The sequence below is a fragment of the Lycorma delicatula genome, chromosome 3, assembly GCF_047948215.1.
Source record: "Lycorma delicatula isolate Av1 chromosome 3, ASM4794821v1, whole genome shotgun sequence".
NCBI classification, from domain to species: Eukaryota; Metazoa; Arthropoda; class Insecta; order Hemiptera; family Fulgoridae; genus Lycorma; species Lycorma delicatula.
Window position 1 is genome coordinate 24815443 of NC_134457.1, and position 23494 is coordinate 24838936.

Below are 23494 nucleotides of genomic sequence, written 5' to 3' on the forward strand. Positions count from 1 at the left end.
GACCTTGTATAACAAACATTTGTGAACAGTTTCTAGTAGGTAATGCTGGCTTTTAAATGTAATATATAGCTGATGTCAATCATTCATATTCAATTTGTTTAATACTGCACAAAATACTGTATTGAAATGGGTTACTATTTAACCCATGTAATTAATTTACAGTTCATTGATTGCGTATAATATTAACAAACGTGTAAATTACGTTACTGTGTTTTCGAGTATCGCACAGTGAAGACGGAATTTTGTGAAGGGAAACAAAATCAGAACTCTATTACTACTTTAATTAATGTGCTTTGATTTTTTAATTTTTTTTAAGATGGCTCTAAAGTGCACAGTTTTTATAGAAAACAATTTTGTATGTTTTTTGTCTAGTAAATTGTCCAAAATTCTAATTGTTTAATATAGGTGTTAAAAAGTTAAAATTGTTGTTTTTGTTGTTAAGATAACAATTACTATTATCTTTTCTGCTAAGATCACTGTTGTTTCTATGTTTAGTACTGCTTCCCTTTCGTAGCTTAATTTTTTTATCCTTGTTGATATGTTTTGAAACCACTCCATTATTAAAACTTATTGTACTACAGGTACAATAAGTTTTGACTGTACAATAAGCTAAGAAAGGTTGGCAGTACTAAACATAGAAACTGTTAAAAAGTTTTTTGGATATTTATGAAAAGTCTAAGTAAAATAAACACATTGATCTCTTTTACGTAATCATGAATACTGCTAAACTAACTTTCAGGAAGCGTAAAAATTAGTTTGTGCATTTCTAATATATTAAGAAAATTGCAGAATTAATAAATATGTTTTCCTTCTATGGAGTCAATTCCTAACTTCCTCAGGAATTGAGATGATCCTGTTAGCCAACCACAATCTTTCCTGCTATTTAGTATCATATGTTCATCATGCCACTACTGTGATTATTGTAGGCTCAACTATTCTTGATTGCTGATTGGCAAAAACTAATTTGTTTAAAATTAAAATGTCTAAACAGATACCATTCTTCTTTCGATGACGTTTCTGTTTTTTTTTCACAGTTCTTTTCCTGAAGTTATTTTAAAATCTTTTATTTGTATGAACAGTTTTTATAACATTTTCGGTCCTATTGTAATAATACTTATGTTCTATTAGTGTGATAATAATCTTTTCTGCATCTATATATCTCAGACTCTTCTTAGTTGGTCCCGTAATTGTTGCAGATGTTTTTCTACCACCATGAGACACTTTTTTAGTTTAATTTTTCTTAAACATATCAAATTATTTTCTGTTTCTATTGTGTGTATATTTTTCTCTTTCAGCAAGAACTTGAAGATCAATTGCAAAGCAAAGTATTGTTAACTCATCACTGTTCACAGTTGTTTAATTCAGAACACTGGTGTCACATGTTTGATAACCTGTTGAATGACTGGGGTATTAAATTTAATAAGGTTAAAGCAATAGTAGTTGCCACCGAACAAGAGCTTTTATTATCGGCACTAAAGTTACGTGGTTTTGTTCTCATCCCATGTCTTATATATACATTGCAGGTAAATATATTTAATTTTTTTAAGACTTAATTTCATTTAAGAAATTAATTTTATTATTATGGTAGTGTGGAATTTATGTATGAAAAAAGTACATTAATGTGAAAATGCATGAGTGCATTAATGTATTTTTTTATGGCTGAGAAAATATTAGGATTATTGATTAAAATCAATGATAAAGTACATTGTTTACTGAATATCTTTGTTAATTTAAAAAAAAAAATACATTAACTATACGTTCAAATTAATCTCTGCTTGCTGCCTACTAAATCGGATTAAAAAACAGCTGATACATTAAACAATAACTGATTGGTCAGTGATTGAAAAGACTAGGCTTCTGATAGGTTGAATACCTGTATCATAATGACCCTCATTATGGTACGGGTTCCAGCCATGTAATTCAAACTTACAATGCAGCTGTAGAAAAAACTTATTTGATAGTAAAGTAATGTAGTATCATATCATAGGAGTTGAATAATTAAAAATCAAATAAAATTTCATAATGGTCAGTTAAACAATTATTCGATTTTAATTAGTAGACCAAAAATGATTTTTTTAATCTTTATATTCCTGTAGCATCTAGAATATTTCTGGGAGTATCATCTTGGAAATTAAAGGGTGAAAAGTAAAAATGAAATGGTAACAGCTGAAGCCATGTTTATTAACCCTTCATGGGTGGAAACCCATATATGAGTCTCTGAATATAACCGGCTATTTGTTTAGTTATCAGATGAGTTCAGTGACCGTGCGTATGTAAAAAGACATGTAAATTTTTTTTTTTTCGTGTTTTTTGCTAATTTTTAAGTAATTTGTTTACAAACTGTTCCTTGCAAAACTTCATTTTCGGCTTGCTTCGTTTTAATTCAAACAAAATTTTTGGGACAAAAATTCAATAGGAAATGAATAAAATATCTATATTGTTATTATTATAAAACCATATAAATTCCCTGCCTAGGAGCACTGCTTCTTCAAAATGACTATTGTTATTATATTACCATCAATGTTACTACTGTTACGATTATTATTCAGTTTTACATGAAAAGAATTCAATGTAAAACGTAACCAAAGTCAACACCTATGGTTTGCAAATTCTAGTACACTCAATGAGACTTGTGCTGTTTTCGTGTAAGCTTTTTCTCATTAGATAATTAAACAGTGTCCCTTAACCAGATTAGTGGCAGAATTCAGAAAAAAACATAAGGTATATGTTGTTTTTATGCATGAATGTATGTTTTAAGTTACTTTAAATAGTTTTTGCATGAATATTTTTTTTGTTGAAAATGTCTTTCGTCCACAGCAATAAAACATCACCACCTGCGAAGGGTTAAACTTGTTTTAATAGATCACCAAAATTAAAAGTTTTGAATGTGTAGTTCAGTATTACATGTTGAGGCATTTATTAATAACTGAAGACTACAGCAATTAATCATTTTAAAAAATGTGCAATTCATAATAAAGTACTAAATTTTTTTTTTTTAGTAATGATTTATCAGTAATGAGATTTATACATTGCAGATTTATTACAATTAAGCTTTGAAAAAAATTATTTGTCTGAATCGATCCATAACTTTTTTTTACTCCTTTAACAATTGTGAGATATAAATGATAGATAGTGATGAGAACAGTGAATGATGAGTGATATGAACAGTGATGAGATATGACTGTTTAACAATCAGCATTGATATGAGAGGATATTTCTTTTGTTTGTGGTCAGGTTATTTGTAGTTATTCCTATAATATACTTAAATTAACAATTTTTTTCTTTCTATCTATAGCATGAATATCTTGTGAAAAATAAAATGTACGCTGTATCTCATATATTTATGAAGTGATGCAAAAAGTTGTGTTTTTAGGTCTTGTTAACTATTGTCTTTTATGCTGTTCATTATATTAAAAAAAAACAAGAATATTTGCTAATCACAATAACAATAGAAAGAATGTAATTAATTTTTATTAAGTCTGACTTGTCTGTGGCAGAAAGCTGAATACTATTTCTTATTTTATTAATTTTTCTTGATTAATCTGTTTATTGTATCGTCCTTTAATCATTTACACACATCTTCTTATTTTGCAGAATATTACTTAATGAGGTGTTCAAGGTATTGGGAAATGATGAGAATTAATTAGGGATGTAGTTTACAACTTATCTGACACCTGTTATTTATTGATTTTATTTAATAATTTTCAATATATTTTAATAAAGCGGTTAATGTATTATACTTTTTATTGTTATATAATAAAATGTCAAATGTAAATACAATTTTTATGCTGTTTAAATTTTAGAATCCATAACATAAAAGTTTTGTACAGTTTTTAAAATTGACTATAACACACTTTATTTTAATATAAAAGTTATAAAAGGTATGTCTAAATCTAATGTTAGATTTATTCTAAATCTTCATTTAATTGTTAGATATTTTGGATTTGTTGAGTATGAATATGACTATCCTGCTAGGGTTTGGGTGAGGATCTTTATTATTTGTGATATGTAAGAAGAGTCTGATTTTAAATTATGCTGTTTATTTAGATTGCTATTTTTGTATTTTTTTTTCAGTTACTCAAGTGTGTCTAATTTTTGTCCATTATTGGTTGGTTTTTTCATGTTGATCTTTGTGCTTTGTATCTTATTTTAATGGTTGTGTTTATAATCATCATGTTTCAGAGGTAGTTTGGGAAAGTTGATAGAGTGAGGTATTTTTATTTATTCTTTGTATTGTTATCTTTGCGTTGCACCCTGTTTGTCCTATATACAACTTACTACTATAAAATTTAACTTTGTAAATCCCCCTTAATAAAATAAGATTTCTTTTTAATGTTTATGAGTTTTTGGCTAATAGTATGTATTACATTCTACTAATAGTTCTACATGTAGTGTATTGTCTGATTTTTTTTTTTAAATTTATAGATAGTTTTTTTTTTAGTGTGGTTGTTAGTGTTAATTGATGTGAATGTATTGTTATTGTTTCTTACATTATCAATAACAAAGATCCTTAAAAGCATAATTTAAGTTGTAGCATGAAATTTATTGGCACAACACTGTGCTTCCAGCAGCAATCTTTGAAGAGCTCGATTTAGAGTGAAAGCTAGTTCCAATTGATTTAAAAACTGTTCCAGAACACATATAGCTTGTGGATTTATTTTTCCTAGTAGGTTAATGTTTTAAAGAATTTTAACTAATGAACTGTAGCAATTAATTGAGTACGGTTTAGACTATAATGTTGAATTCAAGGAGGAATCTTGTACTTTAAATGCACATGATTCTATTAGTCCAGCAGGTTAACCAGATGTTGTTGTACTTGAATTGTGCTTATTATAAATTTTAAAGCAAAAATTTCTGAATTACTACAAAAACTATAGTTTATTAAATACTACATTGCTAATGGGATAGGTTTAATTCATTAAATATGTATTTATAATAGTATATTGTATATGTATAGTATAGTATACGTGTGTATTTGTAATAATTATCCTATGGACAATAACTATTTAAAGAGTAAATTCAGATATTGGCATAATAATTTTTGTGTCTATGTTTTTATTTTTGCAGAGTGTTTGTATGAAAGGTTGTTTTACTTTGCCAGTTGTGTCAGAAGTCATTAATAAAGTCAGATTGCTACTGACTTTGATTTATAGAAATAGCAGTGCATTGACTTCATTACGTATTCAAGAACATGTACTACAGGTGAGTTGTGATTGCCGAAAATATAATTATAACTGTCTTGAATTCATTGAAAATATGAGCTGTTTTGAAAAGATCGCCCATACAATGTTTTTTGAGTATGTTGCATGCAAAATAACATGTAACAAACATAACCAGAAAATATGACCATTATTTTAATTCACATTTCCAAGACAAAAAGTAATAAATAAATAATTAATTGATAGAATGAAATTAATATCACAGTGAAGAATATAATTTAACCATTTTCTTGAATAAATCTATTAAATTGATAAAAATCATGACCTATTTTCTAATTACCTACAGATATGCTTTTATATCTTGAAATATCTTAATTTAACAACAACATTAAAGTCTTCCTTGGTGGAATTTCAGCATATGGTGGTCATCCTTAACTGGGTAGGAAATTCATTTATGTGATTAGTTAGTATAGTAATGTGAGTTGTGATTTTCATATAGTATGCTTGCTTGTTGTGTTTGCTAGTTTAGATGTTATTTGAGGAGGACCAGAACCTTCCTATTCATGACAGAATATCAACACCTCCAGAAAGACAGGTTTAGAAACAAATTGATCCACATTTTTTTGGAACCTTGCATCATAGAATGTATTTGTAGTCCTGAAACTGATGATAAACTCATGAAAATGCTTATAGAAATGTCCTATTCTAATGATGAAAAATAAGGCACTCTTCTAGCATCCTCTGCTATGTACATTAGGAAGCTAGAGGGGTCTACTAGATTTAAATTAGTTTTTTACCCAGACTTTGTGCTGAATATTTATACAAAAGTTTAGTTTATGTTTGTAGCCCTACATAGAATATTTTGATCACAGTCAAATTAATACTCCAAATAATAAGCTCAAGGCCTACTTTTAGATAAAAGGTTCCAGTTGTACTGACTATCATTCTTTCATATCCTTTCATTGCTCACTATACTTTGTTTCCTGGTCTGTAATCGAACTGATGTAAAATTAATGTTTTAAGAACTGCCTGTCCATCAGTATAAAAACAAATTTCTTTGTTGGTTTAATCCTCTTATTGAATTGAAGAAACCCAAGGTTTAATGAAATCAATCTGTTTACGAGTAATATGTTGCAAAGGAAATGATCATATTAGCATTTTAAAAAACTAAATATGTTAAAAATACTTTAATATTTTTCTATATACCATTGAGTCATCTTAACAAATTCATTGGATATCTCTTAATACAGAAAATATTTACTGAAAACATTCAAACGGAGAGAATAGCTGTTAATTAACAAACTAAAGTAATAATTAAAATTAAGATTATTAAGATTTTGATTGCAATTAAAGGATCTGTTTATTATTAATATTAATTAATTTACATTACTCTTAGCTATTTCAAATTTAATTTTTTTGGTGGGATCTGTTTAAAATTCTTTTTTTTGTAATTGAAATTTTTCAAATCTCTTTATGTCAGGATTGAATGAATGAAGTATTATTATAAAATATTTGTTACTACCTAATTAACATACTAAATGTATCGGCACATATGTTGGTGCAGGGACTGAAAGCCTATGTTCTAACATTTTACATGCATTGGCAAACTAAAAACATTGTCATTTTCTATACATCTTTTGGGGTAAGGCAATATATATTTAAAAAAAACAGGTTTCATAAACTTGCTGTGCATATGTAATTGTTGAGTTTTATTCTAAATTATATATTGATGTTGTGATCTAGGCCTACTCTTTGTTGTATAGCAATTAATAATAGTAGAATCATTCACGACTGATATGCTATTTATGAATTGTAAACATAACACGCAATTCTAAGAATTTCATTTACTTATTTTTAATCTACTCTAATCATTGTGCTGTGAAGAATCATATGTCACACATCGCTTATAAATTATGTTCTAGAAGTGATTATTACAGAAACATTTATTACGGTGTTTTTTTTTTGTCTTCAGTCATTTGAGTGGTTTGATGCAGCTCTCCAAGATTCCCTGTCTAGTGCTAGTCATTTCATTTCGGTATACCCCCTACATCCTACATCCCTAACATTTTGTTTTACACATTCCAAACGTGGCCTGCCTACACAATTTTTTTCCTTCTACCTGTCCCTCCAATATTAAAGCGACTATTCCAGGATGCCTTAATATATGGCCTATGAGTCTGTCTCTTCTTTTAGCTATATTTTTCCAAATGCTTCTTTCTTCATCTATTTGTCGCAACACCTCTTCATTTGTTTACGGTGTATATTTCACTTAATGAAATTAATGCTGTTAGTGATTTATTTTTACTATTTGTTGTGTCTTTTCATTTAAGGCTTTGTCATAAATTCAGTCATTTAAATTTTTAATATTTCAATACAGTTATTTTCTTTTAAAACACTCAAGTTAGGAGGAAAGGGTACAGTAGTTCATAATCAGGAGGAAATTTTATTCAATGTTTATAGTTTCTTTTTACAAAACAATGCCAGAACTGGAGTAGTCAGGAAAACTGAAGTGCTGAATACGATTGTTCAAGCAGACAAAAGCATCAAAATGAATGGTCCAAAGAATTATAGCAGAAGGGAAATTAAATGAAAATGAGAAGCCATCCATTTTCGTTTGACTGAGAAAACATGTAGATTGTCCCAGTGCTATATGCAATTTAGATTTGTTTGACACGGATACTTTGAGGCATATAATAAATAAATTTTATGTAACTGAAAAATGCGTTCCTACTGTGAAGAGAATTATGCAAAAAGCCCATGAGAGTGAAATTAATTTCAAAGAAAGTGAAAGATCTTTAACTCCCTTTGAAAGGCATGACATTAAAATGCAAAGAATGAAATTTCTACGACAAATTTCCCTGTTTTGCGAAGAAGGAAAACCTATTGTATACACAGATGATACCAACATTCACAGTAGTCATGCAACACCAAAATCATGGATAGATAGCAAACCTTCATAAGAAACTGAAAATACCAATATCCAAGGGCTCATTATTAATAATGGTTTATGCCAGCTACAATAAAGGATTCATTAACAATGCTTTACTTATGTATGAGTCAAATAAAAAATGTGATTATCACAAATTGATGGACTCCAAAAAGTACACGAAATGGTGGTTACAGAAGTGTATTCCAACTGGCCACATCAGTCGGTCATTGTATTAGATAATGCATCATATCACAACATTCTGCTACAAAAGTAGTCAAATTTTAACTCTTTAAAAAGTGATATGTTAAAATGGTTAGCCGAACAACGAATTAACTGTTCTCCTGCAATGACGAACACTGAATTATATGATATAAAATTACACAAAGAAAATCTAAAGAAATTTCTAATAGATGACATTTTCGAAAATTATAGTCACCCAGTTCTGTGGTTGCCACCTTATTACCCTGACTTAAATGCCATTGAAATGATTTGGAATCAAGAGAAAGGCAAGTAGTTAAAGAAATACAATGTTTAGCATGTCCGACGTTCTTAAGTTAGCTAAAGAGGAATTTTATAAAATGTCTGAAGCTGAGTGGAGCAATGTCTGCGAGCATGTTATCAAATTTGAAAAAAAAAATACATTCAAGATAAACATTTATATGATGTGCGCATCGACAATTTTGTGATAAATGTGAATTCGGAGTTGGACACAAGCTCTTTTGAATCTACCAATGACAGCAACTTTTTAAACATAAACATTTTATGTTTACCTACAATTTGAAATCAGATTTATAAACTATTCTGCCAACTAACTAGTTCATGCTGTTGTTTTTATCCTATCATATTTTGATTATTAATTTGCTTTTATTGTATTAAATAGTAATATGTTTACCCTGATTAGTAAATTTATGTAAGTAACAAATCAGAAAAGTAGATAAGTAGTAGGCCATTTTATTGAATGTACAAGAGGTTATCTATAAAGTAAAGACAGTTTCGTTGTAGAAACATTTATTCTGAAAAATTTATATCTACTTTTTATTTTTCTTAAACTAGATCCCTTATACTACTTCTCCATATAATTGCCACATGAATTACGACATTTATCATAGTAATACACCAACTTCATATTCCCTCGTCGTATTCTTCCGCCGCCAGTCACAGCATTTTTAAGTTCATTTTCACCCGCAAATTGTTTACCACTCAAAAATTCTTTCAACTTCCCAAACAAATGGTAATCAGATGCTAAGTTTGGACTGTACGGTGGATGATTGTAAATTTCCCATTCAAATGTTCTCAGTAAATCACGTGTCGGACTCGCAACATGTGGATGTGCATTACAATACAGCAGGACGATGCCATCGGTCATCCACCCATGTCACCAATTTTGAATGACGTGCCATAACTCTAGAATTTCACAGTAGGTTTCTGCATTTATAGTCGTTCTATGAGGCATGAAATCAATTAGCAGGTATGCCAAAGTGATCCCAAAAGACTGTGGCCATCAGTTTGCATCCAAATGGCTGTGACTTGACCTTTGTTGGTCTGGTTGGTGATTAAGGATGATGCCATTCACTAGACTGCTGTTTTCTCTCTGGTATGCAATACGAAATCCATGTTTCATTGAATTAAGGAATTAATTAACGATTGAATTAAGGAACTTACCTTTTTTCTGTGTAGTGCATCATAATTTCCAAAGCAGATCCCATTTGGATTTTTTTGTGACGTTCCATTAAGACACTGATTTTCAAACTTTTTCGCCCACCGCCCACATTTAGAATCAAAACTTTAGTAGCGCCCTCAAAATTGTTAAACTTACCATCTTTTAAAAATAATAATTGCAATTGCTATTTATAAAATCCGCTCTTAAAAACAGCAATTAAAATAATTGTTTTTAAACGGGGCATATTTTTCAGTTAAAACTTATATTTTGGTTTAAAACTACACGCAGTGGCGTGCCGTAGTCACGCCCTCCGCAGGCCGTGGCAGGCGATGTCTCTGAATGGGATTATTAGGTGTCCAAAATTGATTATCTCTAGTGTAAAAATAGTTTCTTTTGAATGTTGAAAATTTATATAACGTAAGTTTAATTAGAAATTTAACTCTAGAAATTGATACTAACGATTCGGGATTTCCGCTAGTGAACGGTACATTCCGGTGCCTACTCTTTGGTTTATTTTATGAAGAAAAACATGTATAAATAAAAAAATATATTATTAATATATATTTTGCACATATATCGATACATATGCGATATATCGATATGTAATAATATAACAAGTATACACCTGACCACCACGAGATATGTACTAATGAATCGGGATTTTTCGCTAATGATCGGTACATTCCGGTGCTAAGTTAAGCTAAGACACACGCGCGCGCATGCACACACACACAAATGCCCTTTAGTAGGGTAGGTAGGATATGTGGAAAACATAATTTTTGTATTTTTTTTAATCAGTTATCGCCTTACTAGACTGCCTGAACGCCCCCAATTTTCTGTAGGCCTTTTACCGCCCCCCTGAAGGCCTCCAGTGTCCACAAGGGGGCGTTATCGCCCACTTTGAGAACGAACGCATTAAGATGTGCATCATACAATGAGCATAAACCTTTCTGAACTCTAAGGTCATGAACAATGCGACCAATAACAGCTCTTTAAACATCAGGAAAAAGAAGGGCCTGGTCAAAGATTATTGAGTAACGATCTTTTCTGATTTCATCATCAACCCATTTCAACAAGTCATTGGCGATTGTTGAGGGCTATCTTGAACGTTCTTCATCATGCATATTAATTCTGTTATTTCTAAACCTTTCACACCATTTTCAGATGTTTCTTTCATCCATTTCATTATTACCGTACATAGCAACCAACTGCGTATGAGTTTCAGCTGGCTTAATGTTTTGATGGTTTAAAAACGTATAACTCCACATATTTCTCAGTCGGCGGTAATATCAATTTTGCTATTCATTTTATAAAAATCAAAGATACTACAACGCGATAACATACAGACAAAAATGTAGTGTATACATACAAGCATGGCCATGAACGTCACAGGTTTGCCAACCTTAAGGAGGGAAATTTTCCAGCACTCTTTACTTTAGAGTAAATCAAAATCTCTTGTATGATATCAAAAATAGTGTTATATAGTTCATAAATCCACTCTTTTTAGCGGTATGTTTTCAATATTTTAAATTTTTATTGCAGCTAGAAGATATTCCATTGACTCTAGACTACCCTAAAATATGGATTTCAACGTATATTATGTTAGAACAGTTGTTAGCAAGAAGATCTATAATGAAGTCTGTCATTGATGCTATTGATTCAGTGTCATATGAAAGAGAATTGATGAATATCTCAGATGATGATTGGTGTGTTATTGAAGATATTGTTACAGTGTTAGAACCGTTTAAGGTAAATCAGTTTTTTAATTTATAAAATTTTTCTCAAAGCATTCATTTTTTTTTTTTTTAGATATAATGAAATAGTTTGTTAATGTCTTAATTGTTTCTATGACATATAAACATTAAGGGTATTTATGTAAACAAGTAAAGAATATATTTGTTTTAAGGCAATTTACATTAAACATTGATGAAATTTTTATTATTTTTTGACTGCTTCCTGCTTTTGTCTCCAATTAAATTTTGACACGTCCTTGTAGATATTTATTTGGCTACATATCCTCGTTCTTCCTCAGTTATTAGGAAAATAAGATGCACGTATTTTATTTGAATGAAAAGTTATTAGAATACAATGATCAGTATTAAACAGAAATTTTCTTTTCATATATTTGTTCAGTTGTAAAATAAATTAAATATAAGAATCAAAGTTACAGTTATAAAAAGAGAAGTAATTTTAAGATGTTCAATTGCTGAATGATTATTGTAATGTAAAGTATTATATAGATGTATATTACTTTTTTAATTTCTTAGAATTTTAAAGATTACATAAATAAGAAAATAGTTTTATTAACTCCTAAAAAGCATGGTCCAGTACAAAGGGATTGCTACAGATATTTGATACACTATTTTACATTTACATCACAGTATTTTTGTCAGCTTGTTTTCCATATATTGTTTTACAGGAATGACTGCAAATGTTTGTATTTTTAGCTTTTTTACTAAATGACACAGTTTATCTTTGCTATAGAAAGAAAGAATTATTTTTTTGCTTTTGTTGAAGAATAGTCAACAGCTCTGCATTAGTTATAATCATTTTTGTCATATTTAAAGTCATAATCATTTGATTTTTATGTTTATAACTTACTTTTTTTTTATCTAAATGAAGAGAGAACATTTTTAGTTTGACCCATATATGGTTTTTTAAAGTTCAAACCTTATTCTTGACCAGATGACAGGTTTTGATAATTCTAGTTTTTATTTTGTAAAGGTATTTAATGTTGGTGGTTCCAATGTGAGTTTTTCAATATAATTTTTAGAAAATTTTAAATAAATTATAACTGTCATTTTGACAGTTTAATTATATTTATCTGTTACTGTCACTTAATATTTATAGTGTATAGCATTTTATCCTGATGAGATTCTGATACTTATTCATCCTCTACAGACATTCAAGAAAACTAGTTGGAAAAATTAGGATAAAAAATAAGAAATTCCTGCACTTTTTTCTTAATTTAATTTTCTTTTCATGGTCTATTCATTGTACAGTAAAAGAATAATACATATCCCTACATTCCAGAAAACCTTTGTTTATGTTTACTAGCCCTCTTTTTGTTTTTCCCAATTTTTTTTTTTAATCAATTTGTAGGTTTATTCGCTTTTTACTCCTTTTGAGTGTTCTTTTTTAAAAAATTCAAATAGGATGTTTTTTTAGGAGATTTGATCTGGGATTGATTTGAGAGATGGGGCTTATTTGAATAGAATGTTTTCTGCAGACAACCAAGTAATAATTCAATAGAGCAAGAATGAACTTCAGAGGTCGTTATTCCAATTGCAGTAGGTTAGTGCAGCTTATGATCATTTCCATAAGAAAAACAAAAACTATAGCTTTCTTGGGAAATACCCTGTGCACACGAAAATCACAATAAATGATAAAAAAACATAGAACAAGTTTCTCATTTCCAATACCTTGGATGCGACATCAGCTATGCTGTAGATCATGATATGACCAGAAACTGACAAAATTTTAGACATTGTTTGGATGTACTTGACAGATGCTCTGTAAGAAAACGAAAAAGGAGACGAGATTAAAGTTTTATAAGCTGATCAGTAAAGAGCTGTATGAGATTGGCTCTATAATGAAGAGGTTTTCGGGAATTAATCATTTTCAAAATGGAAGATTAAAGAAAACAGACAGAGATGGATAACACATTTAGATAGAATGTCCGATGGGACGTATACCCAAGGAGGTTTGGAGATACAAATCGATGGGTTAGAGAGGTGTGAGCAGACCAAGGAAATGATGGTGATAAACAATCTCAAGATTACATTTATTTTCGTAAATCAAGCAAAAATGAATCTATATAAATAAGTGTATATGGAAACCAGTAATGTAGTATTTTATAAATATGAATTTCATTAAGTATGGTGATGGAAAGATAATGTACTTTCATTTTTTTTAGAAATGCTGCTTTACCTATACTCTACTGGCTCATAGACATCATTACTAGTTAAATTTGAATGCGTAAATGTAGAATTTCTTTGAGATTGGAATAGGTGATTTGCCTATACCCTGAGAGAAGAAGATGTAGTTTTAGGCCAGTCCATTTTTGAAGTAAACTAAAAGAACATGAAAACATGAAAAAAGAACTGTAAAAAATCCTAACAACTTGAAAAAACTGTACTAAAAACTAAAACAAATAGAGTTGTTAAAAATAGAATTGTTGAAAATTAATTTAAATTTCAACTTTTGAAGTCTGCACTGAATTAAAGTTTAGTGAGGTGGTTATAGTTTGTTTGTTTTTAATTTGATGGTTGTTTCAAAAGGACAGATTTAAGGAAGTATTGAGAAAGTATTTTTTAATGGAACCTTTTTTCTTTTTATTTACCTTATTTTTTAATTTTATTTTATTAAGTATATTTTATTACATTTGTTTTGTGCTATTTGGAATTTTCTTTTTTGTTCATTTCAGAGTTAGTTTTTTTTTGACATCTTTGTATAAGGAGGTATATACTACATATTTTGCCAGCAGGATTTTTTTTTATACTGCTAGTTCAGGTTGAACCTCATTCAACATCAGTTGTTTTAGCCATTACTTTCCTTTGCTTTGTAATAATATACGAAGGCTATTCAGAAAGTAAGGAACATTTTGGAATTTTAAAAAACCAAGTACAAGAAAAACTTTTTATTATATACATGTGAAAGAGGGACTAAAATACTACTTTTCAACATAATCACCATACAAATTCAGGCACTTATCATAGCGGTGGACAAGCTTTGAAATTCCTGTGTCATAGAATTCTGCCGCCTGTGATCTCAACCACTCAGTGACGCGTTTTTGCCACCCATCTTGCACAAAATTTGTGGTAGCCTAGCTTCTGTGAAACAGTTTCACACAATAAAGTCCGTGAAACTTGTGGAAAACATAGAGAAAGCTCAGTTATTGTGAAACGGCGGTTTTCACGAATCTTTTCGTCAACTTTGGAGACCAGATCGTCGGTCACAATGCTCGGACGTCCACTCTTCTCTTTATCGTGAGCGTTTGTTCGGCCATTTTTAAACTGAATGCACCACTTCCTGACAGAACTTTCACTCATTACGTTGTTCCCGTACACTTCACACAGTTCCCGATGAATTTCTATTGGTTTTAAGTCTTTTGCCAACAAAAAACGAATCACAGACCGCACCTTACAACTGGCGGGATTTTCGATTGCAGCACACATTTCAAATTTGTATATTAAAAAACGGGCAGTGCGGAGATGTTCCCGTTGTCATGGCTGGACACTGACTGAGGTGCTGAGCACGAGCACACCAATATATACGCGATTGGCGTGCGCCTGGCGGCGTCAGGTGGAAACGTTCCATACTTTCTGAATAGCCCTCGCATTACATACATTTTATCATAAATTGATGTTATTCCTTTATTTAGGTTACCACTATGACATTGGCTGAAGAGAAGTCTCCACTTATATCCTTATTGAAGCCGCTGATGTGGCAGTTGATAAGTGTGCACCTTAAAGTTCGCGATGATTCAGACTCAGATTTATCCAAACAAATGAAAATAATGCTTACAAAATTATTAACAGAAAAGTAAGTAGAACTTGTGATTCATATTTGTCACTTGTTATTTTAATATTTTTAATTAACAAAACACGAAGTTGTTCAGTCTGGTGCCTTTTGGATAACTGAATGTATTAATGATATTTTACCACGAGAAAGTGCGACAGCCACAATAACCACCACTAATGCTGTTACACAGCCCTTAAGATAGTTTCACAATCATGTTTTAATTTTTTTTTCTGTAGAAGAGTTCTTATTGCTTTTGCAGTAAATTAAAAACACTAGCAGAATTTTATGTTCAGACTTTTTAAATTTCTTATTGAAGTAATATACCTTTGCAATATTTTATATATATTATAACATGCAAATATACGCTGCAAAAATACACATGTAAAAATATACCCTGAGTGGATATATTTTTTAAAATCATAAATATTGTCAAAAAACTTGACATTAGTCAAACAATACTTTTTGAACTATTTTTGAATTGTTATTATTAGATTAATTATTGCTTTCTATAATCTTTGGAAAACTGGAGGATATGTGTTCGTTCTTATTATTGCTGTCATTATAGGAAAAAAATGATACAATATACAACCGTGGTAATTTATTACAGTCCTATAATACATATTGTTTTCAAATTCACTGCATTATAAAATTATTTTATTTTGATTTGACACAAATTATCTTTTTATTTAGGAAAAGCATGTATAACCCATGTATTGGATTTAATTCAATATTTAATTTAATGATAAAATAATTACTGATTACATTTCTTGAAAATTACATCATTAATATAGATATGATTATGGGTATCATTATTTTTTGTCAAATAATAAAATGTGACATTAGATTTCTGAAAATATTTTATTAATTCAAGATTAACTTAGAATGAATTAATTTTGTTAAAGGAAAAGTAAATGCTGATATTGATGATTTTCCATATCAAAACTAAAATTGTAATAAAAAAACTGAAAATTTTTAAATTATTTTTTACATATTACCTAGACACAATTTTGCTGTAGTATATCCTTTTTTGTCTTCAGACATTTGACTGGTTTGATGCAGCTCTCCAAGATTTCCTATGTGGTGTTAGTTGTTTCATTTCATTATACCCCTTACATCCTACATCCCTAACAATTTGTTCTACATATTCCAAACATTGCCTGCCTGCACAATTTTTCTCTTCTACCTATCCTTCCAATATTAAACCGACTATTCAAGGATGCCTTAATATGCATTGGTCTGTCTCTTCGTTTAACTATATTTTTCCAAATGCTTCTTTCTTCATCAATTTGCTATATCACCTCTTCATTTGTCACTTTATCCACCCATCTGATTTTTTAACAATCCTATAACACCACATTTCAAAAGCTTCTGAACTTTTCTTCTCAGGTACTTTGATTGTCCAAGTTACACTTCCATATAAAGCTACGCTCCAAACATATGCTTTTCAAAAATGTTTTCCTGAAGTTTAAATTAATTTTTGATGTAAACAAATTATATTTGTGACTGAAGGCTCATTTCACCTGTGCTATTTGATTTTTATATCGCTCCTGCTTTTCCATCTTAAGTAATTCAACTTCCTAACTAACAAAAATCTTTTTACGTTAAGTGGTCCATCTTCATCATTTCTACTACATTTCATTACTTTTGTTTTATTCTTGTTTATTTTCTTGTGTAGGATTTCGTCCGTGCCATTCATTGTTTCTTCTAAATCTTTTTTAATCTCGACTAGAATTACTATATCATCAGAAAATCATAGCATCTTTATCTTTTCACCTTGCACTGTTACTCTGGATCTAAATTGTTCTTTAACATCATTAACTGCTAGTTCTATATAAAGATTAAAGACAACGGGGGTAGGGAACATCCTTGTTGGACTCGCTTTTTTATTTTGGCTTCTTTCTTATGTTCTTCAATTACTGTTGCTGTATGGTTCCTGTAAATGTTAGCAATTGTTCTTCTATCTCTGTATTTGAGCTCTAATTATTTTTTTAAAATGCTGAACATTTTATTCCAGTCTACGTTATCGAATGGCTTTTCTAGGTCTATAAATGCCAAGTATGTTGATTTGTTTTTCTTTAATCTTCCTTCTACTATTAATCTTAGCACTAAAGTTGCTTCCCTTGTCCCTTTATTTTTCCTAAAATCAAATTAGTCTTCTCCTAACACTTCTTCCACTCTCTTCTCAATTCTCCTGTACAGAATTTAGTTAAGATTTTTGATGCATGGCTACTTAAGCTAATTGTTCTGTATTCTTCACATTTATCTGCTTCTGCTTTCTTTGGTATCATGACTACAACACTTTTTGAAGTCTGACATAACTTCTCCTTTTTCATAAATATAACACACCAGTTTGCATAATCTAGCTATCGCTTCCTCACCTACACTGCGCAGTAATTCTGCAGGTATTCCGTCTATTACACGAGCCTTTCTGCCATTCAAATCTCAATACTCTCTTAAATTCAGATCTCAGTATTGTTTCCCCTTTTATCCTCTTCTACCTCTATAACACCATTTTCTAAATTCATTTCCTGCATATAACTCTTCAATATATTATACCCACCTATTTACTTTTCTTTTTGTATTATAAATCTGTGTACCATCTTTGTTTAACACATTATTAGATTTTAATTTATGTACCACAAACTTTTCTTTAACTTTCTTGAAGGCTCCGTCTATTTTACCAATGTTCATTTCTCTTTCCACTTCTAAACACTTTTCTTTAATCCACTCTTCTTTCGCTAGTTTGCACTTCCTGTTTATAGCATTTCCTAATTGTCGATAGTTCCTTTTACTTTCTTCATCACTAGCATTCTTATATTTTCTACGTTCATCCATCAGCAGCAATATATCATCTGAAACCCAAGGTTTTCTATTAGTTCTCTTTATTCCGCCTAAGTACGCTTCTGCTGATTTAAGAATTTCCTTTTTAACATTCTCCCATTCTTCTTCTACATTTTCTATCTTATCTTTTTTACTCAGACCTCTTGCGATGTCCCCCTCAAAAATCTTCTTTACCTCCTCTTCCTCAAGCTTCTCTAAATTCCACCGATTCATCTGACACCTTTTCTTCAGGTTTTTATACCCCAATCTACATTTCATTATTACCAAATTATGGTCGCTATCAATGTCTGCTCCAGGGTAAGTTTTGTAGTCAAGTGTATAATCTTCTGTAATGATTTTTAAATTGGGTGTTGGCAATTACTAAATTATACTTCGTGTAAAACTCTATAAGTCTGTCCCCTCTTTCATTCCTTTTGCCCAGCCCATATTCACCCACTATATTTCCTTCCTTGCCTTTTCCAATGCTTGCATTCCAATCTCCAACTATTATTAAATTTTCATCTCCTTTTACGTGTTTAATTGCTTCATCAATCTCTTCGTATACACACTCTACCTCATCATCATCATGGGCGCTTGTAGGCATATAGACGTTAACAATCGTTGTCGGTTTAGGTTTTGATTTTATCCTTATTACAATGATTCTATCGCTATGCGTTTTGAAATACTCTACTCTCTTCCCTATCTTGTTCATTATGAAACCTACTCCTGCCTGCCCATTATTTAAAGCTGAGTTAATTATTCTAAAATAACCTGAGCAAAAGTCGCCTTCCTCTTTCCACCGAACCGCACTAATTCCTACTACATCCACATTTATCCTATCCATTTCCCTTTTTAAATTTTCTAGCCTACCAACCTTTTTTAAACTTCTAACATTCCACGCTCCGACTGGTAGAATGTTATTTTTTAATTTTCTGGTGACCCCTTCCTTAGTAGTCCCCACCCGGAGATCCGAATGGGGGACTAGTTTACCTCCGGAATATTTTACCAAGGAAGGCGCCTCCATCATTGCTATATGAAAATGCAGAGAGCTATATTTTCTTGGAAAAAAAGCAGCTGTAGTTTTCCATTGCTTTCAGCTGCGCAGTACTCAGAGGACTAAGTGATGTTGATATGGCCATTTAAGTCGTTCTGACTCATGCCCCTAACAACTACTGAAAGAGCTGCTGCCCTCTTTCAGGAATTATTGCTTAATCCAGCTCTCAACAGTTACCTCTCTGATATGGTTGCACCTTCCATGAGTATGGAAAGTATGAAGATATGCTTTCAGCTACTCTGTATCACTGAGCACTCAAGCCCCCTCACCATCGGCAAGGTCTCATGATTCATAGAGGGAGTATATCCTAATAAAATATATGCCAATTGTTGAGAATAAGCACTTGGTCAATTTGTTTTTAGAAAATTGTCTGGTTAAACATATACATTTTTCTACTAATTAAAATTTTATATAACTTAATCATAAGTCATCAAAAATTTACTTTGGTTTATATTAAACATTTTTAGATTTTCATAAGCATATTCTAATTAAAAGTATTGTAATTTAGCCAACAATTCTGCTACTGTACATTTGGGACTTTATGCTTGAAACAGTTCTGTTGAGAGATTACTACTCTTGCATATTACAGATCAAACCTTTCATAATTTATTGCTTCTCAGATTTAAACTCACGTTGTCACTTATTTGAAAAATCATTTCTTGTGTCCTCCTACCGCTTCATAGCTTTCGTAGTAAAATTTGCCACTACATCAAGTCTTTTCTAATATCAAGGAACAGTTTATATACCTTAAATACTTGAGTTTAATCATTCAAATTTATAACCTATTCTTAATCTATATTAATTTTCATTAAGAAGTGTGTGTTTTTCTCTGTTGCAAATTTCTTCAAGATGTTTGCAGTATTGATAGTATAAATTTCTGTTGTAGTAACTCATAATTTCTTTTACGTTTAGTGATGTATTAATTGGGTCCGTTATGACTTGTCATGATTTCATTATACTTGTCTTGAATCAAGATGTGTTTTTTTATTTAAATTATATAATAAAAAATAAGTTTTTTTTTACTTAGATAAATTTATAATTTTAAGTAAAACATAATATTTAACATAGTGAAATGTAGGTTTACTTTCACTTTGGTTCAATTCAGATTAGCTAATGAAATGTAATAAAACAAGATTTGAATGTAACAGTCATATAGTAAAGGTTTGAAACTGGTTAAGTCGTTAGGAGAAATCAAAATAATCTTAGTATAGTAATTTAATTTATTTATTACTAAAAAATAATAACTTATTACTTATTTAATTAACTACCACCTTAACTACAATTGATTTAACAGCTTCTTTCCTTGATATTACTATTGAAGGGGGGAAATGATTAAAATTATCTCATTTATATTCATCTGTTTTAGGTACAGTGATGAATCAGTAGATACAATATTGAAAACTGCAACTACTCTTGATCCAAGGTTTAAACAATTACCATATTCAGTTGAAGAATCAAAGGTGATGTTAAATGGGCCAATTAAAGTACAGCTCACTGACATGATGGAACAATGCAATGATGTAAATGACTCTAAAGATGGCGATGGACAACAGAATACACTGAAAAAAACACGTTTGTCAGGTAATCTTTATTTCACTTATTGGTTCTTTTTTCATAATTTATTATAATTTAAAGCAAGCAACCCTGTAATGATTTTTTCCAAAGATAATGTAAACAGTAGATTGTACCTATGTTTTATACCAAAATTCTAAGAGAAAATCTTAATGTTAGTCATCACAATTACTTTGTAAAATAATTTGGTGTGTGTTTTTGTTTTCTTTTTACAGGTATGGAATTTTTGCTGGGAGATTTATGTACAACTTCTAATTCATTGTCGGTGAGTGAGAGAGCTGAATTGGAGGTTACCCAATATCAGTCAGAACCAACAGCAAATTTGGATCATTGCCCATTACAGTGGTGGCAGAAAGCGGTTGGAAAATTTCCAAATCTTGCAAAATTGGCATCAAGCTACAATTGTATACCTGCAACAGCAATTCCACCTAACAGAATTCCAGTTGAGCCTCAGATATCATTTGACATGAAACGAGCTAAAATATTTCCTGAAATTTTGGATAAGCTGTTGTTCTTAAATGCTAATCGACCTAATTATATTTAAAAGGGTTATTCAAACTGGAATGACATTACATTTCCATACATAATGTTTCAAAGTATCTTGTAGATACTGGCTTTTATTTTCTTGTTTTTATTAAAAAAGATATCAAAAAATGAGTTTCGTCTATGTGTCAGTTGCTTAAGAATTTTGTAAGGTTTTAAAAGTCTGTGAGACTAATAATTTAATTTACTTTGGCTAGATTTGAAACTTTTGTAGCTACATCGCCTTGATAGTATCATTTAATCAATGAAGTATAAAAAAATAAATATAATAATAGTATGAAAATAAATATATCTTCTAGAGTAACAAACTGTAACAGTTTGTTTCAACTCATAATAATTTTAATGAGAATTATTGACTATCTGATTTCGGATTAATCTAAAATGTATTAATTTTTTTGTTTAATAAAAAAATAATTTAGATATGGACTGAAATCAGGCTCTAAAATGAAAAGAAATTATGCAAACTTAATTTTTTTTTTTGAAAGTTTAAATTTAGATGTACAAGTTAAGTAAGTGTTGATGATTGTGGTGAGAAAGTTAATAATATATTTTTAAATGTGCAAGAAAACTTACATACGTAGTATTTTATCAGCTAATATTTTATTAATATAATGTTTCTGATATATCAGTCCATTTATCTTGTTATAAAGTAGAAGATAATTATAATATAATTTCTTATATTAAGAATATACTTTTTTAATATATATATTTATATATTAAAGAAATGTTAGTTGTTTAATATGGTTTGTCAGTTGTTATCTTTTACTTTTGTTTTTGAAATTTTTATTATATAAAGTCTATATATAGCCAAAACAGATTCCTTTTGTGTGGGTGATGAACACCTCATACATTTTATTGAATTCATGGTCTGCATTAGTTTTACTTGTTTAGCAGTGTTACTGACACTCAATGCAGTGCATTCCACTGAAAAGCAAAAATTTGCTCAAATATGCTGTATAAAATAAACAGCTCACAAGTGGGCTGTTTATTATTTTACACAGCACATTTGACTAGTCACATCATTTATACTTCATCTTCGCATTAATTATATTTTAGTATAACTAAAACTATTTTGTTTTCATTTTTAACTATCTTTTATGAAAAAAAACTTAATTTTAATGAAATCAGAGGTGCACTGGCATTTTAGGTCTTGACATCTTGAACATGGGAAATGTAGCAGGGTCGGACCCTGCACCCTGAAACTGACAATGGTTAAGAATTTTCATTTACCTTTTTTCCTAAATGAAAAAGGGATTGGTGAAGAGTTAGTATTATCTACCACTCTGTGGTAGTTCACTGTCTTGCAATAGTTTGAGTTATTTTAATTTATTTATTTAGTTATCTAATTTATTCAGTATAATTTTTGTTTGGCCTACCATAACAATCTGAAACTCCTCATTCACTGTGTTGATAATTTAGAAAATTATTTTCATCTACATGCAACGCTATCTTAAGCGTTCTTATATGCTCAAGAACATTTTATTCTCTCTTAATAGATACTTAAGAAGTAATAAACAAGGAAAATATCATAGTTATAGATTATAAAATTTTAAAAGTTTATGTAAAATTGTGATATATTATTTGTACATATAATTTTTTTATATTTATTGTAATTAATATTAATAACTAATAAATTAATTATGACTGAGGCTATTAAAATTATTTTAAGATAATTCTCCTTCACAATAGGCTATAAAGTGCATTAGTGTGGGTGTTTAGTTTTCTATTCAAATGTATTGAAATCAAGCAGATGCTGGAGTATTTGGGGTATTTTTTTTCTCCAGATTTTTATCTACTGAGAATAGTGTACAAATCTCAAGCCATAAATAGATATATTTGGTGAATATATCAAAGGCATCTGTCTTTCATCTGGAAATTCCAGTTACCTTGGAATTTTTCATGTACTACAAGATTTCTACAACATATTCTAATGAAAAATCTTACAGTTAATATTTTTTTTTTTTTTTAAATATAAAGGCTTATAGAGAATCCATTACAGGCTTTACAGGGTATTGGATCATTTATTATTAAATGGAAAATTGTATAGTTAATGTCTGTATTATTTGTAATTAAACAATTATAATACTATTACTGTAACAGTTCAATTTGAAGTAATGGATAACTTTCAACATACTACTATGTTATTTAAAATGTCAGTAAGGCTGGATTTGATAGAGATTTTTTAATTACAAATTATAGAATACAGACATTAACGACACAATTTTTCATTTAAT

General features: G+C 29.9%; 1 protein-coding gene across 2 annotated transcripts in view; it reads left to right on the top strand.

The window, feature by feature from the left end:
• Positions 1–22909, top strand: part of LOC142321457 (E3 SUMO-protein ligase ZBED1-like) — a 45734-nt gene extending 22825 nt beyond the window's left edge. For both annotated transcript variants that reach the window (XM_075359551.1, XM_075359552.1), the window contains 6 exons: positions 1296–1523; positions 5068–5202; positions 11291–11497; positions 15132–15292; positions 20512–20726; positions 20933–22909. In XM_075359551.1, the coding sequence (XP_075215666.1) occupies positions 1296–1523; positions 5068–5202; positions 11291–11497; positions 15132–15292; positions 20512–20726; positions 20933–21261 (1275 nt within the window). In that variant the 3' untranslated portion in view covers positions 21262–22909. The remainder of the gene's footprint in view (positions 1–1295; positions 1524–5067; positions 5203–11290; positions 11498–15131; positions 15293–20511; positions 20727–20932) is intronic.
• Positions 22910–23494: the final 585 nt, after the last annotated feature.